Genomic DNA, 14316 nt, shown 5'->3' with positions numbered 1-14316 from the left:
GCAGGTGTGGTTCAAGAACCGCCGAGCCAAGTGCCGCCAGCAGCAGCAGCAGAGCAGCGGGCAAGCCAAGGCCCGGCCTGCCAAGAAGAAGACCTCTCCGGCCCGGGAGACCAGCTCTGAGACCAGCACCAACGGGCAGTACAGCCCTCCGCCGGCTGGCACCTCGGTGACGCCCAGCTCCAGCGCGAGCGCCACTGTCTCCATCTGGAGCCCGGCCTCCATCTCCCCAATCCCGGACCCCCTTTCCTCCTCAACCACCCCCTGCATGCAGCGCTCCACTGCCTACCCCATGACTTACACGCAGGCTCCCGGCTACACGCAGACCTACGCCGGTTCTACCTCCTACTTCAGCGGCCTTGACTGCAGCTCCTACCTGTCTCCCATGCACCCGCAGCTCTCCGCGCCAGGGGCTGCGCTGAGCCCCATCACCACCCCAACCATGGGCAGCCACCTGAGCCAGTCGCCGGCCTCCCTCTCCAGCCAGGGCTACGGCACGGCCGGCCTGGGGTTCAGCTCTGTGGATTGCCTAGACTACAAGGACCAGGCCGCCTCCTGGAAGCTCAACTTCAACGCCACCGACTGCTTGGATTACAAAGATCAGAGCTCCTGGAAGTTCCAGGTCTTGTGAAAGAATCTCCATCCTTCCTTCGCAGAGCAGCCTAGGACAACCTCTTCTGTCCAAGCTCGACATTGACACCCCTGGCTGCTTCTCCTCTCCCCCTCTCCCTCCTTCTTCTTTCTTTAAGAGGAGGCGTTCTTCTCCTCGCCAGCATTGCACGTACTGTAGCATTGCTTTGTTTTTCTGCGCTGTTTTCGGAAACGCCGTCATCCGGCAACGAGGCAGATCCTTGCGGATGTTAGGAACTCGTGTACAGCCTTCGTTTCACATGCCCGGGCCTTGGATGTGTCATTCCTTCGGATTCTTGGCCTGGACTCAGTGACTTGTCAGCTCATGAAACCCTCGCGACAACTGGGGTGGCATTTGGAACCTCTCTCCTGGAAGTAGACCGAGACTGGAAGCAACACCAGAAGATCAGAGGTTGTTGGAGTTTTCATCGGGCGTGTTAGAGGTGCCACGGCAGAGGCAAAAGTTTTCAAGAAATTTTTAGAAGACAGGTTGCTTTCTCTTTCTCAAATGATCTTTTAACGACGACAACAGACTGGGTTAGCAGAAACGGGCAAGCATCAGCTCATAGTTTGGTCCATCCTTTTCCCTAATGGAAGCGAGCAATTCCAGCACCATTGACTTCAGCACATGCTCCTTATCCCTGATCAAGAGGTTTTTATTGCAGCCCGTTCCCTCCTGCCTGAAGTGTAGTGCAAGAGCATTGCTCAAGTCGACACCAGCAAGCCAGCACTCTGGTTTGGGTTTTTTTTTATTGTTTCGTTGTTTTCAGAGCCAGTTCAAGACATTTTGCCACCTGAGGACAAAGGAGAAGCTGGTGCCTCTCGTCCAATTTCCGCGTACAGAAGCCAAGCAGTCAAATCTTGCTTCGACACTGGCGACTGGCTCCCCTGCGCTTGAGAGCGGCAGGCTCAGCCTGCAGGACAGCCCTAAAAACACCTGCGGCTTTATCTACTCCCCACCCCTTAGCATTGGCTGCCTGAGTCAGCTGCTGCATTCTGTCTCATGGTAGGGCCGGCTCTGCTTCTTCTTTTCCCATGCTCTGTGCTTTACGGTGAGAGTATACCAACATCAGGCATCTGAAACCTCCCCCCCCCCCGTTTCTGCTTTTGGGATTCCTCATTAACCTCTGACCCTCCCATTGCAGACAGTATTTCTCACTTCACATTCCTATGCATCTCTAGTCAGAAGTAATTAATCAGGTAGCTCAATAGACATTTTTTTAAAAAAAAACAACTTTTGATAAACTAAAAAAAGTGTTCTAGTATTTTTAAAAAATACTTTTAATTCAATGAATTATAAAAGCTGCAGAGAACAATGGGTATCTTAGAAGAGGCATCTGTCCTCCCCCTTACACACTGGAAGAGGGAATGTCTCTTCTCAGATGATAATAATAAATCATGATTTTTAAATTTATATCCCACCCCACTGGCTGGGTTTCCCCAGCCACTCTGGGCGGCTTACAACATGTATAAAAACACAACATTCAGAACTTAAAAAAAATCGAAATATCCTATACAAGCAACAAACAAACCAATAATTGGAATAGAAACCAATAACAACAACAATTATAATAACAATAATAACAAACAGTTTACCCAACTGTTGTACCCAACTGACACATGAACATCACCTAAAAAGCTAGGTGTGCTTTTTTGCTTCAGAACTACTGAAATTTGGTCAACGAATCAATTTGTTGACAAAAACACTTTGTCTAGAATTTCTTTAATCAGGTGACAGCTGATTAATATTTTAAAAGCTTGCATACGGGTAGCAGAGGATGATATGTTGATGGTGCTTGGTAATGTTCCCAGAATCTCCTCTTACACAAAGGCAAGTTTCTAGTCCCTCTGGTTGTGGAGAAAGCTTGGGAACGACTCCCTTTCCATCCACACTTGAGCCTGCTCTACTTAAGGGGATGCCGTGTCCATCACAGAGAGAAGGAAATCTCTCTTTCTGGCTAGACTGAGATCTAGCCTCATGGGATTTCCCCAAACATAAAGCCAAGGAGGTGGGTAGCAGATTCACCAATAGAAAGCAAACAGCTTAAACGTACGGCACTGCCTCTGCCGTAAATCCCATAGGACCTCACCTAGTTTGTTCCCGACAACCTAGGAAAAGCCATTTGTTCTGTAATGTAATGGCCCAGTTTTATGGAACTTTTTCCAGTTGATGTCAGACAGGTCCCCTCCCTGTTGAACTTCCCAAATACTTTAAAAAAATAAAAATTCCAGGAGAGTTTTTACTGACTTCTGATTTTCACATTCATCGAGGGCTTTTTGGTACACCGCTTAGAGACATTTGTGATTAAGCGGTTTGTAAATTATTAATAATAATAATAATAATAATGGCTGTTGCTGCTGCTCTGCTTCCTGATCCTAGCTCATCTCTGCATTTTACAAAAACAGATTATTATTTTTGTAGTTAGGAAAGTGCACTGGAGGGGTGAAAATGATTTAATGCAAAACCCCCGCAAGCAAATCGGGATTTCTGCTCCATGTCTCGTAACCATCCCCACAAACAGATCAGAACAATTGTTCGATAAAGACCAGGCCTAGTCAAAGCTCCGCGTAAGCTTTGTGTGTGATTTGCTAATCAGGGCAAATGGCTAATAACTAGGCCTTCTGGGAGAGCTTGAAATCTTTCCTATCCCTGGACACCCAGGATTTGAATCTGGGACCTTCTGGATGTGAACAAAAATAGTCTGCTACTGACTTGTGGGTGTATATATATTGCCTCAGTGAATTTTGTTTGATCCTTTCGCATTTTGGATAGCTCCAAAATTCCTTTCAGTGCTCAGTTTTTTGTATCCTGTACAACATGAAATAGTTAACGCAGGATAAATTTTAACTAGAAGAGAGATGTGAGGTGAGGCTTAACTTTTCCAGCATCTGATTTCATCTGGGGTGGGGTGGGAAAATAAAGTGTTTAAACAGTTCAATAAGCATTTGTAAATAATATGATTACTCCCCTTCCCTTAAAAACAAAAATTGCATTAAGAAAACCAGGTTTTTCAATTTTAGAAAGTTCTATTTTGTAAATGATATTCAACATTTTTTTTAGTCTAGGTTTCTTAGCTGTAATACCTTCTTTCTCTTTTTTTAAAAAAAGAAATGACATCTTCTTGCTGTAGTTGAGAAGCTTTCCCATGGAAGTTGTTCTGTCAGTGGTTTTCTCTATTTATTACTTAGTTTGTGATGAGCTGAGCAATTTCCTGTACAGTTACCAAAACAAAACAAAAAAAGATTGTTGGTGGTTTTAAAAAAATATAAAATATTAAAATGTTAAAAAAAAACAAAATAGGTGAAAAGGAACAGTGGCTCTGTGTGATTTTTGTTGTTGTTGATGATTTCAGCTGCTACTTAAAACAATAAATTCTGCGAAATTAGGGCGATTGCTGGGGTCTGCAGGCTAAAATTGAAGATTTAGTGTGGTAGAATCCAGCATGGAGACAGGAGCCCTACGAGAGTTTAAAACAAACAGTTTCTGCAAATGCTTGGAAGTGGCATGTCAGAAAATTAGGTCAATAGATTCTACCCTATCTATATTCCCAAACATTTTTCTGTCCATCTAATATTTTTTGGGGGGGGGACTTAAAGGAGAATTTCTTGTTAAATGCATTTCAGAATAGTTTGCAGAACAAAAATAGAACCTTTCCTTTTAAAAAAAAAAGCTACAGTTTTGGAGATAATTCTGATGATTTTGAGTGGCGTGCTTCCATCTCCAGGAATTTATTGGCAACCAAACTCCACGTTGCATTGTGCTGAGAAAAAGCACCTGTTCATTCCTTCATGGCAGCCAGTAAAATGAGACTTAACAGAGCCAAAGGAAATGTTTGTTAACGAAGAAGCATCCTCCCAGGTCTCTCTGTGCGTATGCAGTTTTGAACACAGAATTTCGGTGCAGAATTTGAGGCTGGAGGCAGGTTTTTGTTTTTCCCAGAGAGCTGAAAGCACTCTAGAAGTGGGATGGCTGTTGGTAGTCTAAACAAACATCCAATTTCTGTGTGTGGTTTGGAAGGTTTTGTATTTTTACAAGCTGCGAAATGTGTTTTGGCCAAAGTTGACAGTGGAGCAAAAGATTATAGCTGGAGTAGATAAGCAATAGTTTTTAAAGAGAGTTTTAAAAGTCGCTTGAGAGAGAGGTTTTGCCTCTCATGGTGCAGGCACACAATCAGTAATTTATGTCTGATCCAAAGGGTTTTTAAAGCACCTGAAACATGCAGAACCTGTTTGCCAGAGCAGCCAACGCTCTTTCAAATCACCTTCCAATCTCTAACAAAAGGGGTCACGTCCCCAGCCTGGGTTCCTTCAGATCATGGGTAGGCAAACTAAGGCCTGGGGGCCGGATCCGGCCCAATCGCCTTCTAAATCCGGCCTGCGGACGGTCCAGGAATCAGCATGTAGAATGTGTGCTTTTATTTAAAATGCATCGCTGGGTTATTTGTAGGGCATAGGAATTTGTTCATTATTAGTATTTTTTCAAAATACAGTCCGGCCCCCCACAAGGTCTGAGGGACAGTGGACTGGCCCCCTACTGAAAACGTTTGCTGACCCCTGCTCCAGATGTTTCAGGCTGTGGCTTGGTGATGCAACACATCTGGAGAGCACCAGGTTGAGGAATGTTGCTCCAAGCTGAGTTCACAGCATTAGAACGGATCCTGTCTCAAGCCACTTCCTACTCTCTTTTTTAAAAAAATTATAGGACACCAAGGGCAACTCCCATTGTATCATAAAAACATAATGGTTTGGTTTTGTTTTTTTAAAAGGAGACTCTTAATCTCAGGGCTGTGGATTCGAGTCCCACATTTTGCAAAAAGATTCCTGTATTATGGAGGGTTGTGCTAGATGACCCCAGGGTGTCTTCCAACTGTGATTCTGTGTATATTAGTCAGAGCCTCTTGGGTAGGATCATGCCTGCTGGATAGCTTTAGCATACAGTGGTACCTCAGGTTAAGTACTTAATTCGTTCCGGAGGTCCGTTCTTAACCTGAAACTGTTCTTAACCTGAAGCACCACTTTAGCTAATGGGGCCTCGCGACGCTGGAGCACGATTTATGTTCTCATCCTGAAGCAATGTTCTTAACTTGAAGCACTATTTCTGGGTTAGTGGAGTCTGTAACCTGAAGCGTACCACTGTACTCGGGAATCAAAAAGTTTTGTGCATTCAGCAATTCCCATTTTCTGTGTTCTGTGACGCAGGCAGCAATGTCCGCAGCAGTTACGAAGAAGGCCGGCTGAAAGGAATAACGGAGGCTAATGTCAGCACAAGCCAGCGGAGATATATTTTGTCAAAACAGCTCTCTTTTTCTTTAAAAAAAGGCCATTCCAGAAAAATGAGGGTGCAGGCCCTTTCTCCATCTGGGTTCCCTTTGCACGAGCTTCCAATTTCAGGTGTTTGGTGCTCTTATCTGACTTGGGTGTGCAATGGCCCAGCTTTCCAGAAAGTCTTCCTGTCGTCCGGACTCGGTAACTGACCCCAGTCCGCACTTGCCATTTGTTATTTTTGCTTATCTAATTTAGCAAATGCCCCAATCCTCTTAAGGCCGCTGCTCTCGCCCTCCCTCCCTCCACCCCCACCCCCACCCACTGCGCAGATTGGTAACTGAATTAGAAGGGATTATAGGACCCACTAAGGATGACAAATTGGTTCTTCGATGCTGGGTGACAGCTGCCCAGAGTGGCGCTGCCAGCCGAGTCGCCCTGGGTAACCTCCTTTAATTAAACAGGACTTGGGAGCGTGCGCCGAGGGGAAGGCGGGGCTTAAAACAGGAAAGGTAGTTGGAGGACCACGGGGAAGACCGAAGCGGCCCCTTGGCCTAAATGCTCCTCGTGCAAAGTTGGGCGGAAGCAACTGCGCAGACGTCGCTGCGGTTTCTCATAACCTTCGTGTGAACCATTTCCGGTGAAAATCATGTTTTGAGTTGATATCTTTGGAGTTATTTTTATGATGGGCTTCTATAGCACCAGCACATTGGGTGCTTTACTGAGGAGAATCAGTTGAAATTACAGGTCTCTGCCCTGAGGAAAATACAGTGAAAGAGGCAGTGCATATGTTAGTATTGTACTGCTGGCTTCTTGCTCCCATAAACATCTATTCATAATAATAATAATAATAATTTTATGCCCCGCCTAGCAGGACTCAAGGCGGCTTGCAGATAAGAATAAGAACCACGGGAAACATAACAATCATTAAAAACAATTAAACAGTAATAGAATTTTAAACTCTACACACATAAAATCTTGAGTGGTAGTTTATCATCTGCAGACTCCGGGAAGATCCTAATAATAATGGTAACAATAATAACACTAATATTGTAATTAATTACCATGTGACCTTTCATGATTCCCTCACTTGACACGCAAAGAGAATCGCTTTCTTTAAAAACAGAAAATAGTCGAAAAGATCTGTAGCAATTATGCTGTGATCTCAGTCACGGCATGTTGCCGTTTTAAAGTGTGCACCTAGATTATTTTTCCTAACTGTCTTAATGAGCCTGCAGTTAGCCCATGTCACGGAAGAACAGAGTTTCTCTGTCCCTTGTTCACAAATGCAAACCAGGACGATGTTGACTCCAGACGAGGGTTATTTTCTTAGGGTGGGTGTTAAGCAAAGCAAGAAATTGGGGTGGGGGAGCAGGGGGAGAGAAATGCAGCAATTGTCTCAATCTTAAAATGGAGTGTGGGAAGAGGAGACCACAAACCTAAGCCCACTTAGATGGGAGCAAGTTCTGTGGAATTCAAGCAGCTATTACATCATTATTATTTGAAAATTCATCAAGGTGGCTTGCAGCATGTAAAACACAAGGAGCTCAGTCTACAAATTATATATATATATATATATATATATATATATATATATATATATATATATATGAATGATAATTTAAAGCGTCAGCTGATGGTGGTTGGTTAAAAAGAAGATATTGTGAAGGCCTGACTGCACACTGCAGTTTCCAGAAGATGTTTGGACTCTTAATCAATTAAGGTCACCCAGGTTCTGTCCAGGTTTCAGGTTATACCTAGGGATCGGGGTGGGATTACACAATGCCAGATTCCCCATTTAAAAAAAAAATTGAAATCTAGTATTTCTTTAGATCTGTCTGAGTGGTCCAGTATGCCAAAGCAGAGAACAGCACACACTCTTTTTAATCTCAAACTGTTTACTTTCCAATTGCACCCAATAACCTGGCCCTTTAAGAGCAGCCAGACAGAGAGAAATTTGGCTCTTCTTAATAATTTTTCCATTCTTGTTTCTGCTTGTCCCCTGACCTCAGATGGCCAAACCCAAAGCGGTCCAGGGAGGCGTCCATAGCTTCAGTCATTATGGCTGAGCAAAGCAAATTGTTTTGCGGAACACAACTGTTTGGCGTTTTCGGTTTGTGAAAAACCTGCCTTTCAAAGATTGAGATGCTAAATTGGCATGCAAAATTGCAATACAATTCAAACACAACCCTGACCTCTCCCTGCACTTATTTTTTAGGCAGGGGGGTGTGTGGCAGGAAAGATATAAAATATAATCTCTCTGTGTATGGCTCTCTCTCTCTCTCTCTCTGATATTGACATTTCAAGCTGTACGTTTACAGCATCAATCTCCGCTTGAAATTCAAAAGGCGCAGCCTTTGAAAACATTGCTCTTTACCATTAACGGATTGGAAGTGCTATTGAGGAGTTTATTCACATTCCTACATACAAAGCTGAACTTATCAAAATTCCCTCTTTCAATCTACTGTGAAAACTCAGGTGCCTTGTCACGGTTTCCTCACCCAGAGGAAAAGATTTGCTGGCGAAATGTCTGCGCTGCCAGGCTGCTGCTAAATGCAGAGGAGCAGGGGCAGGAAAAAAAGGTTGGCAACCTAAAAACATAAACGAAATCACTGGATGAATTCCCACAGAATCTGCATTATGGCATTTAGCAGCCATAATGACTGAAGCTATGGACGCACAGGTGGGAGAAAAGACGAAGTCCTTCTACCTGGCTAGGATAGGTGCAAAAGCCCCTTTTGTGTCTCACACCTAGAAAACCCTTGTGAGCTGAACAGAACAGAAGAGAAGACTTATTGTTGTAGTCAAAAGGTCTATGCAATCGCATCTCTTGCCAGGTCGCCAGCCCACTAAGTCCTACTGCAAAATGCTGAGCGCGCTGCCAACACGCTTCTGTTTCCAGGAAACAAAAGGGGCCAGGTCACATGGGCACTTACATCACGGCGGGGATTACGGCCCTAATGGATTTGAAATGTTCTAGGGCAGATTTAACGGTTAAAGGAAATAGATTCCCCAGCCCCCCAATACCAATTAATATACATTAAACTAGCTGAAATAAATGTGCCTGCTGCCAAACGGGAGCAAAGCAAAACAAACAACACATACATACACACACACACACACACATCCCGAACTATTTTGTAAGAAGTACCGTATTTTTTGCTCTATAAGACTCACTTTTTCCCTCCTAAAAAGTAAGGGGAAATGTGTGTGCATCTTATGGAGCGAATGCAGGCTGCGCAGCTATCCCAGAAGCCAGAACAGCGAGAGGGATCACTGCTTTCGCTGCGCAGCGATCCCTCTTGTTGTTCTGGCTTCTGAGATTCAGAATATTTTTTTTCTTGTTTTCCTCCTCCAAAAACTAGGTGTGTCTTGTGGTCTGGTGCGTCTTATAGAGCGAAAAATACAGTAGGTTGATTTCCAAATTGAGAGGTTTGGGGGCCCCCTGGATCACATGAATGCCGTCAAATATTCCAAAACCCGGTTTATTTCTTTGTTATTTCTTTATTGTTTTTATAGCCCAGCTTTTCATCCAAGGAACTCAAGGGGGCCTACATAGTTTCCTCGCTCCTCATTTAATCCCCAGAACAACCCTGTGAGGTAGTGAAGGAGGTGAGGACAGGTGACCCCACCTAGGCCTGAAGTCACCCCCCCCCCCCCAATAATCACCCCAGGCCTCAAAACTGTCCAAAATTCCTTTTCTCTCTTCTAAAAACCCACAGCTAAAGTTTTCCTCTGTTTTTCTCACAAGATGCTGTGCATAGGCAAACCATTACTTTTATCAGTACGAGAAGGCTTCAAAAAGCTAATGAATAGACTGTCAGAGCAAGCCTGAGAACTGGCTTTTATCTCATCAGTCGCAACATCTTGGACATGCTGAACCACAAGGCTCCTCGACCCCCTTGGCTTGGGAAGAGTCCAAAAGAGTCCCAAGACAGGAGCTTTCTGTTCATGCTCAGGAAACAACATAGGGCAGGACTCTTGAAGAGGAGGAGAAAGGGTAGGGAACTGGAAGGGGAATATATACTCTGTGCAAATGGCTGTGAGCCCGTGCATGCTTTTTGTGAGTTATCACACTTGCTCCTTCTACCAGTTCATGAATGGTAGAAATAAAGCTTTTTCTCTGAAACTATTCCTTGAGTGTCTGTTCACTCCCATTTTCCCTGTCCCGGGCTCAAAGCTCTTCTCACCCGAGGCTAAAAAGGCTACAGTAGGCCCAGCAGCAAGCTTCACAGCCAAGTGGGGTTCAGATCTGCAGGGCCCCACCATGCACTTGAAGCCCACCCAACACACACGTGACTTCCCCCAAATAATCCTGGGAATTGTAGTTTGTTCCTGGGAATTGTAGCTCCATGAGGGGAGAAGTCCCGGCTGGTGGCAGGACCAGGAGTTTGAATCCAGTGAGAGCCTTAGGAAGAGGTGAGCGTTCAAATGAAGCTTTTAATGCATTAAAGCCCCTTCCTAGTGGTCCTTTTATTATGAGCGTTTTCTGCAGCATTTTCCTGATAGGGTAAAATCTCAGCTGCAGTGTATTAACTCCGCTATGTAGTAATACTTTGTGCATGGTGGTTAATTTCCATGGGTCTACTCTGAGCAAGACCGGCATGGGACACGAGATCTGCAAAAACAAAAGCACAGCTTAAAATCAAGAAAACAGCAGCGTGAAAGCAAAGGTTTCAGGGAATACAAATAAAACAGGGCCTAGTCTTATGGGTCAGGGAGAGCCTGGGTAAATAAGAGATGTATTTTCAAGATTTCTGGAGTAATGGGTAGTTGCTGCTTTCCACGCGGCAGAGGGGAGGGCCAGAAAGTCAGAGGCAGTAAATTCTTCTGAATACAGTGGTACCTTGGGTTAAATATGCTTCAGGTTACATACACTTCAGGTTACAGGCTCAGCTAACCCAGAAATAATTACCTCGGGTTAAGAACTCTGCTTCAGGATGAGAACAGAAATCGTGCGGCAGCGGCACAGCAGCAGCGGGAGGCCCCATTAGCTAAAGTGGTGCTTCAGGTTAAGAACAGTTTCAGGTTAAGAACGGACTTCCGGAACAAATTAAGTACTTAGCCCGAGGTACCACTGTACAGGTTTCCCACAGACATCTGATTGGCCACTATGAGGACAAGATGCTAGAATAGATGGGCCATTGAGCTGGTCCAGAAAGTTCTACTGATGCGATGCTCTTGAAGCCTCTTCAACCATTCTGGAGAGGACTTGATTTCCAGAGCCCTCACCGTCTTTCGTTAGGGTTGACAGCTCAGGAGTATCCCAGATCCAGAGATTTCAGGGCCCAGACCTGAGACCTAGGGGACGCAACAGAGGCGGTCCCTGGAGACGGAGGTTAATTGGGAGAGAGCAGCAGAGGAGGGCAGGATCTCCACTTCGCCCTGAGCAGGGATGCCAACTTGAATAAAATATTGGGTAGGCCCAGGTAAGCCCCGGCCTGCATAACTGATCACAAAACGGCTCACACACATCATTTGAATGGCAAGGCCCATAAACTGGGGGGGGGGGAAGCCCCCTCAAATATTTTATGGAGAAGGACCTAGGAGATGGCTTCTATGACCCCGTGTCTGTGCTATAATTTGCAGCCAGCTTGTGCCTGGCTGAAACTTGCAAGCTACATGTACAGTCTTTTCAAATTATTAATTACAGTATTATCAATCAATCAATTATCAATCAATCTTTATTACGGTCCAAAGACGCAACAAATCGTTGCAAAGCAATGCACAATTCAGACAGCCTACCTCCAGGTTAAACAAGCATTTTGTTCAGACTTAAAGATGGGGATCATTGGTTCTTGCAACCACCGATAAAAACTTCGCTACTGCTAATGTTCTAGCGTTTGTCTGGTCTTCCAATAGGAACCCAACATAGTGAGCCTCTGATTTTCCCGAGAAAGGTACCAGCAAAGGTAATATCAGTTCAGCCCTGGCTTGCTCATATTTCACACAGTGCTGCAAAATATGTTTTATAGAATCGATGTCTTGAGCACACGGGCAAAGTCTGTCCTGGTAGGGAACTCCTCTCAGCCTGCCATCCAACACTGCAAAAGGAAAGACATTTAGTCTGGCTTTGGAGAATAACCTTCGATAATTTGGTACTGTCAGGTTTTTAATGTAAGGTGTTAACTTAAAGACATGCCCATATTGTACTCCTACTGCCAGTGGACTACAGACAGCTTGTATATTATTATTATTATTATTATTATTATTATTATTATTATTATTATTATTATTATTACAAATATCACCATCATTACTGGCATCCTAACACACCTAGAGACACAAGCCCTCCATCTGCCCCCAGAAGGGGCAAGGCAAAAAAAAAAGTGGTGCTATTAGATTTTTAAAAGAACTCACACGCAACCACAAGTCAGATTCACTCACAACAGAATGCAGCTTGCACACACTTGAGGAAGGCTCTTTGTCCACCGGATTCAGATTTATTTCTGGGAAGCGGGAAATCTCCGCTTGCCCAGACTAAGACGGCCAGGGGCCAGCAAGAGATGGGCTTTGCCTCCAGTTTCCAAGCAAGAATCCTCCGGAAAAATAATCTCTCAAAGGACCTGTTGATGCCATTTTACCATTGTCCTGTTGAGAGTGTATTAACTTATGGTCTGTGTGTGTGGTTTGGGAGCTGCATGGTCAGGGAAAAAACAATGCTGTCCAGGGTTGTAAAGACTGCAGAGAGAATAATTAGGTGCACTCTTCCCTCCTCGGATCAAATCTATGCTTCAAGGTGTCACAAGAAAGCTGCAGAGATAGCACAGGATAGTGCGCACCCCGGAAATGATCTCTTTCAGCTTCTTGCCTTCTGGAAGAAGGTATAGGGTTATAAAGACTAGGACTAGCTGCCTGAGAAACAGTTTCTATCCAAATGCGATTTTGGTTTTAAACGCGGTGTAAGGTAGTCTCCATAGCAGTATATTGTATTTAATTATGGGGTATCAGAGTTTTTAGGGGGTTAACCAGGCTGGGATAGCAGGCTTGTTGGTTTTTGAATGTCTGATGTAGATTTTTTCAATTTCATTGTTCTGTATGGGACAATGACAATAAAGATTATCGTATCGTAGAAGGTGGGTTCCGCAGCTTGTTGCTGGCAGGAAGGTTTCGAAGGAAGATGGGGGAAAGGGGGCTGGTAAGGGGTGGGGGAGTGGGTCAGAAAATTTAATCTGCAAACCTGTCAGCAGGTTTTAAAGCAGAAAAGTAGACCGGCAGATTGGATGTTAATCTGCCTTGATCCCCCAGAGACAGATGGGCGGAGGAGACGCCCGCAGAGGAGGAAGACCTTGCAAAGGTGAAGCCAGGAGGCGAACAGAAAACCGTCTGGCAGAGCCGGGGAGAGGAAGGCGAAGGAGAAAAGAGGGAGATGCTGGGGGGGGGGGCGGCCAGGGGAGCGGATGTGGGGAAACAAGGTTAAGCTTGGTTTACTTTTTTCTCTCCCCCTAATGAACTGGATAAGTCGGGTAAGGGAAGTGCAGGCTGCAGCCCGGCAAGACCCACACAAGTGGGGCTGCGTTTGTAGCAGGCCTGCCACCCTCCCGGGAAGAAACAAACCTCAATCCCATGAATTGTGGGAGTCTCAACTCAGATCGGTTAATGAACGGATTTCATATGCACGCGAATCAAAAACATATGGAGGAAATCATCTTCTTGCAATGTAGGATTCGAGGGCCTGTGCTGAGGTTATGAGGAAATCCCTCCCCTTATATTGGGACACGGTTGGCGCTGTGGGTTAAACCACAGAGCCTAGGGCTTGCCGATCAGAAGGTCGGCGGTTCGAATCCCCATGACGGGGTGAGCTCCCGTTGCTCGGTCCCTGCTCCTGCCAACCTAGCAGTATGAAAGCATGTCAAAGTGCAAATGGAAAAATAGGTACTGCTCCGGCAGAAAGGTAAACGGCGTTTCCATGCGCTGCTCTGGTTCGCCAGAAGTGGCTTAGTCATGCTGGCCACATGACCCGGAAGCTGTACGCTGGCTCCCTCGGCCAATAAAGCGAGATGAGCACCGCAACCTCAGAGTCGGTCACGACTGGACCTAATGGTCAGGGGTCCCTTTACCTTTACCTTACCCCTTATATTATCAGACAGGGGCCATGGCCTCCCTTCTATTTGCGGAACCCATTAAAGACCTTCAATTTTCCCCAAAACAATCCAAGACTTTCGATATACTAAACAGTTTCATTTATATAATTGTTTTGCACAAGTATTTATCTTTTATTGTTGATGTTTTGCTGTTGAGGTGTTTTCGCAGGAAGCGATTCACAGCTGGAAGTAAATAATTGTGGGCAACTGCGGGGAGCTCATAAGAGTCTTTTACCTGGATGAGGCCCAAGGCCCATCATTCAGTGTAGACTGTATTGAGATAGGTTAGCTGTAAAAAAACAGATATAGGGTGGATGTAGTCCTGCAAATTTTCATTCCAATA

The 14316-nt window shown here is 45.0% G+C and overlaps 1 protein-coding gene across 1 annotated transcript in view; it reads left to right on the top strand.

The window, feature by feature from the left end:
- The window catches only part of LOC309376126 (homeobox protein otx5), a 61618-nt gene extending 60524 nt beyond the window's left edge, over positions 1-1094 (top strand). The window contains exon 6 of the mRNA XM_081922325.1: positions 5-1094. Coding sequence (XP_081778451.1) covers positions 5-628 — 624 coding nt within the window. The 3' untranslated portion in view covers positions 629-1094. The remainder of the gene's footprint in view (positions 1-4) is intronic.
- Positions 1095-14316: the final 13222 nt, after the last annotated feature.

The sequence above is a fragment of the Podarcis melisellensis genome (assembly GCF_964234715.1).
Source record: "Podarcis melisellensis genome assembly, chromosome: 8".
Taxonomy (NCBI): domain Eukaryota; kingdom Metazoa; phylum Chordata; class Lepidosauria; order Squamata; family Lacertidae; genus Podarcis; species Podarcis melisellensis.
The sequence above is the reverse complement of the archived record's forward strand: the minus strand, read 5'-3'. Positions and strand labels throughout refer to the sequence as shown.